This window comes from Meleagris gallopavo, chromosome 7 (assembly GCF_905368555.1).
Source record: "Meleagris gallopavo chromosome 7, MGAL_WU_HG_1.1, whole genome shotgun sequence".
In the NCBI taxonomy this organism is placed as follows: domain Eukaryota; kingdom Metazoa; phylum Chordata; class Aves; order Galliformes; family Phasianidae; genus Meleagris; species Meleagris gallopavo.
The window spans coordinates 1,353,936-1,359,935 of NC_139410.1; the positions used below are offsets into that span (position 1 = coordinate 1,353,936).

General features: G+C 44.9%; 1 protein-coding gene across 2 annotated transcripts in view; it reads left to right on the forward strand.

Moving 5' to 3' along the window:
• Nucleotides 1-5,493, forward strand: part of TMEFF2 (transmembrane protein with EGF like and two follistatin like domains 2) — a 108,123-nt gene extending 102,630 nt beyond the window's left edge. For both annotated transcript variants that reach the window (XM_085228840.1, XM_085228841.1), the window contains exons 9-11: nt 245-403; nt 3,753-3,839; nt 4,248-5,493. In XM_085228840.1, the coding sequence (XP_085084966.1) occupies nt 245-403; nt 3,753-3,839; nt 4,248-4,344 (343 nt within the window). In that variant the 3' untranslated portion in view covers nt 4,345-5,493. The remainder of the gene's footprint in view (nt 1-244; nt 404-3,752; nt 3,840-4,247) is intronic.
• Nucleotides 5,494-6,000: the final 507 nt, after the last annotated feature.

A 6,000-nucleotide genomic window follows, 5' to 3' on the forward strand; every position in this document is an offset into this window, starting at 1 on the left:
GGCACCACCCAGCACTGCTTCTGTTGTCGGCTCGCACAAATCTCAGTGATGCTGAGGTTTGGAAGCTTTCCCTTAGAGAGGTCAGGGGAGGCATCAGTGCTGTTGCTGGGACCTCATCCTTTATAAAAATCCATATAAGCTTGTGCTCAAGCCACCGATATGTATTTTTTTCAGATATGCTTTGTTTCCAAGTGCTTCAAAATTAACAACAGGTATAACTGGGGAAAGTGTTTTTTTGTTTCAGATGTGATGCCGGCTATACTGGACAACACTGTGAAAAAAAGGACTACAGCGTTTTATATGTGGTTCCAGGTCCGGTACGATTTCAGTATGTCTTAATAGCAGCTGTGATTGGAACTATCCAGATTGCTATCATCTGTGTTGTAGTCCTCTGTATTACAAGGTCAGTATCTCAGGTATTTGTAGAACAAGAAAGAACTTTTCATTTTCCTGCTTTATACTTTGATTATACAGACCTCTGCTGTGACACTTGTGATAACAAATGGTATTTATTTCACCAGCAAACAGGTGATCTCTTCAGGTCCCACCAGCCAGTGCTCTGTTATTGTTACTGTTGTTTTTACTTCCAGCTTAATCGAACTTAGGTAGCGACGGTGCCTGCAGCAAATGAAGTTTCCTACTTCGTATTCAGATGATTGGACAACTATTGTTCACGTAAATAAGGGGAATATAAATACAGCAGGTGGATCAACACTTAATATAACTAATCATATCCCCATCTGGCTTCCTCAAAGGCCCATTCCCTTAGACCTAATCAGGCGACACAAACTAACTTCTTAGCCTGTTTGCAATCCCATTGATTAAATGATTTCATTAGGCTTGTATACATGTTCACAGGTATTGCATGTGCTTACGGTCTTCACTAGACGGTGGCACGCTCAGCCGTGTATGAATCTGTTCATTTTTTAATGAGGAAGAAGAGTGTGTTTGAATGTGAACGACAGCCCCAAGGTGGTTCAAAGGGGTGGGATGAATTCAGTCTCTCTGCACGAACCGCTCTTCCCCACTGAACCACTTCATTGTCTCAGGGTGTCTTGAACTTCAGGCTTCTCTCCGGAATTACAAGGTTAAATTCACTTAGCTGGCAACCCTGATACGGGACTCTTTCAGAAATAAATTTCTCCTCAAAAGACAAGAAAGTGAAAGCCAGGTGTCATAACTCCGTAGAAAATAACATTTCTAATGTATTTCGCTCCTTGTGTTGCGTTACCTGGCTCGAAAAAAAGCATCGTGTTTCCTCAAGGAAGAGACAAAAAAAAAAAAAAAAAAAAAGGTTCATAATTCCTTCTGTGGCCTAAAGGCATAAAACAAAACCGTCTGATAAAACCTAGCTGGTTTTTGGCCCTCGCCTCAGTGCTAGATGCCAGAAGGGGCAATAGATAATATTGTGGTGGCATCCACAGAAGTTATTTGAAAAACCAGAAAGGCGTTGTGCAAGGAAAAAAAAGAAGGTGGTGTGCTGACTGATAATGGAGAAAATGCTCCGTGTCCTTTTTTTTGAGTGAGTCTGGTTTCGTCACCTTCATGCACTAAAGCAAATTACTTCATACTGAAGGATGAAGACGGTGCACTCTGAGTGACCCGGCACTGCGATGCAAATTGCCCATCACCCTGATTTCCTACATAGATGTTACCTTTTCCCACAGACTTTGTAACCGAGTTAATTTATGATCTTTTGACTTTTCTCTGTAATGCGTGTAATTACTGCGGAGTATCCTCCATCCCGGGATAATGATTTGAGATACATTTGCAAAAGTATAGCCGTAAGTGGCTTAAGAGAAATCGGTGTGACAGGAGGATGGTGTGGCAGCATATGCATAAGTAATTGAGTTTTTGAAGTCCTCTGCTTCGGAGAACCTGGCTGGGCTGGTTTGAACTCCCTGCCCTGAAAAACACCAAAGCCAGCTTCACAGGTTGCTGGGAGAAAGCAGGGAGGACCATCGTCCTCACGCGGGGGGACTTCCAGGTTTAGAAGTACAGCAAAAGACAGCCAGTGGTAGAAGTGAAGGATGATAGAAAATAACATAGGTACGGCTGAGTGTCATAATGATTCTCAGCAGTTTTCTTCATGGCTTTGCGTTTTTTAGTGCTTTAGTAATGTTTAGTCACAACAGCTTATTTATGGGAGGAAATAACTTAATTAAAAATGAATGTGTAATGCGTCTTTTACCTGCTATGCATCGCATTAGGAGTGAGCCGTGCTTGTGAGCGGGCTTCCAGGGAGGGAGGCTCCACTATGCTCTACTGCCTCAGTACCTCAATGTGCTCATAATTGAGTGTATCCCCACCACCACACAATGCAGAGAAATTAGGTTAGCGAGCTAAGGGCCAAGGTAAAGCTATCGCTTTGTTTTCAGCAGATTATTGGGTCTGAAAGGCGGGTTAAATGCCAGCATCCCACTTAAGAACCCAGACACAGCACACCTGTAAGTCCAATAGCACTACGTTTAAGCAGTTGGGGTATCCAACTGGTGTCTTTTTCAGAGCACATCTTTGCTTCCAACGATTGGTACCGTAGTGTATTTTGAATTGAAAGGGCTAGTTTTGTTGAAGTGGTGGTTTCTCATGACCTTAATTTGAGTAATCTCTATATGTGATTTGATTTCTCTCTACCTTGGATTACCATGTGGGTACTGTCAGATTTTGGAGAAGCACCTCCTGAGTCTTTTTTTCCCTTGCTTCCAGCTGGGGTACTCCATATCCTCTCATTTCCCAGAGCACACAGCCTCATGCCCTAGGGCTGCTGATTTTCCCCAGCCACCGTGCTTCTGATGAAAGTCCCATCTAAAGTTTTTCCCCCATCGTGTCTGATGTGGAGGAGCTGCTGGCAGCCTGCTATACCCCACAGGGTTCTGCTGTGCCACCGGAGCTGGGTGCTGCAGAACAGAACTGCTCCATGTTTGCTAGCAGTGGCTTCATCACAAGTGCCTTATGCTGAAAAGTTCAGTGAGATTTTTGGGAGCAGGCAGCAAGTAGCAAGATCAAGGGGAAATCAGAAGGTAGCTCAAGTCTGCATTAGTTCCTAATGAGAGCTCTGCCATAACCTCCGAGAGCACTGGGAAGGCAAGCTCATTTTTCCCCTAGTAATGATAGCAGCTGGCTTCCGAGAAAGGAAAAAGGCAAAATACAGCGCACGGCCATACAGCTTCTCATGAGGGGGTAGTCTTGTTGGCTTAGAAATGAGACAAGTCGGGACAATCTGACCCGTATTATGTTAGATGCTTATACAATTCAGTTTCAACACTGTGAAATATTCCGTGAGTCCTCATGCTCATCTAGCCCTTTGCATGGAGTCACAGAACTGTAGCATCATTCCCATTCAATGTTGAAAAGAAGCCCTAGCCCTTCTGATGGGAAGGGGTCACTAAAATTTAATTTCTCTGCATTTTGCTGCTACTCCATCAGTTAGAACCATGCCCAAGCAAACCCCGCAGCCGATGCTGCTTCAGGTGCAAGGTTGAAGCGCGCCCGTGCTGAGGAGCACCGGAGAGCTTGGTCCTGCTGTTTATAAAAATAGCCCAACTACAGCTGAGGACCACGGTGCTGTAGCAAGAAGCGGCGCTCTTGAAGTTCCCCTGCTGTATTTTTGTCTAAGGTTTGCTATTTTTTCCCCTGGCAATACGGGGTGAGACAGAAGTTCCACATTAGCGCTCGCATGCGCTGCTGTCACAGCGTGTCCCCAGCAGGGAGGCTTGTTCCAAACCGCGTGCTCTCACCGCTCTCTTTTCCAGGAAATGTCCCAGGAGCAACAGAATCCACAGACAGAAGCAGAACACGGGGCACTACAGTTCAGACAACACGACGAGAGCATCGACAAGGTTAATTTAAAGAGCGCATGTTTCCACAATGGCAAAACTAACTGCAGAGAGCTTGGACTACAAAATACAGTATTATAGACAAAAGATTAAGACAAGATCTACACATGTTGCCTTGCATTTGTGGTAATCTACACCAATGAGAACATGTACTACAGCTATATTTGATTATGTATGGATATATTTGAAATAGTATACATTGTCTTGATGTTTTTCTGTAATGTAAATAAACTATTTATATCACACAATATAGTTTTTTCTTTTTCATGTATTTGTTATATATAATAAATACTCAGTGATGAGAAAAAAAGAATTGGCTTTCTTAAATTTGCTGTATCTCATAGCTGTGTATAGTCTTGGGATGTTGTACGTGGACACTAACGCATCTCTTTTTTTTTTTTCTTTTTCCAGTTCTAGTGGCAATTTTGAGTCTACTGAACTCAGTAGTAGGGTTTTGAGTTGGTCCAAGATCAGCGACAATTATGGATGTGGGAAAGGTGAAGAATAATTTAACCTACATTGAGGAGGGATAAAATATTTCAGATCCGGACTCAACTACATTTCATCAGCTGCCTTCTCCCATAGCATCTATCTTTACTCTCCCATAGCTTAGAAAGTCCTCGCCTTCTAAATTAAGTCCCAGCTGAAGGGGAAATGGAAGTTGTTGGTGACTGCTTATGGGAGTGACGGGGGTAATTGTCTCCATCTGGGAGGGAGTAGTCTGCCGAGGTGAACCCTGAGAGCATGCATTGCGGCATCTCCAACTGGTCACTGGAGTGAGTGAAAATTGCTTCCTACTGTTGATTGAAAATTATCAGGTTAAATAAGTTAATAACATAATAACATCTGAAGTGCCAGCACAGTTGGTGCCTCACAAACATGCTGATATAATTTATTTTTTCAAAGAGAAGGTGAAAACCACTCAGAAAACACCTTATGAATAACTCTATGGGTGACCCTACTCTATTAACTGTAATGAACTCAAATGTTCCCCATACCTTGGGGAAACAAGGGCGTGAGTTTTGTCACATCCACATCGTGGACAAGACGCAGTTATTTCTATGGTAGTTCAGACTCTCCAAAACTCTTTTGAGAAGCCAACATTGTTCTAGGTTGTGCTCTGGATGTTGAAGGCAGAGTGACACTAAAGGGCACCGAGCGGTCACTTCGCTCGTGCTGGATAGCATCCGCTCTGCTGATGGACTGCTGGATTAATAGCATAATTGAACTGAACAACAACTTGTAGTTCATCGTGCCTCTCCTCCCAAAGAGGCTTTGCCTGAACAAAAGCTGCCCGTGCCAAAAGTTAGGGGTCCCTATTTTTTGATATCACCACTCATGAGAAATTGCATTTGGGTCTCTGTTGGGCCTGGGGTTACTCGGGATGGTGGTTCCTGAGTGAGTTTCCATCTCCTGCTTTCAGCGTTAGCCGGCTCGCTCACAACAGTCGCCACCAGTCCCACTGGTGACAGCCCACCCCATCCGGCACCCAGACATGGGAGAAGCGCTATTTCTACTCTAACATGGCTTTTGGTTCCCCCACCCCACCCCAATCTGCTTAAAAGTGAATCCATTGCATGATGTTCACACGCTCTCAGTTTTTGTCTTGTTCCGGGTTTCTTGAATTTTTAAAGGTAATAAAAGGCGATTGGCAAGAGCTGCTTCCCGGCACCTGGTCTGTGCTGATTGATGGGAGTGGGAGTGCGGTGCCCGGGCAGGCAGCAAAGTCACTGGCCCTGCCTTTTCTGTGTAGTGCCACAAGGAATTCCCAAGCAGCCCCAGCTGGAGAGCTGTTAGTGGCTGCATCCCCAGCGGCAGCACCTCTGAAAACTGGGCTGGTTTTGAGTACTCGCTGCAGACCTAAGGACAGGAAGAGCAGTGATGCTGGCAAAGCCCAGGGGAGCGCTCCCTCCAGCAACAGAGGCCTCCTTGTTTGTGCCTCTGAAACCCAACCTCAGCATGCCAGCGTGGGTGTGCAGGCCAACAATAACGGCGTCTTGGGGGTTTGTGGAAAGCAGTGGAGATTTCTGCATCAAACGCATCCAGAACTTGAATCAAAGCTGGGCGTGAATTTGGAGAACTGGGCTTTAAATTGCTTTTCTCCTTCCCTGAAGGGACAAGAGCATTCTGAGCTGGCACGCTTTCCCGTGCTGCTGTACTGAGA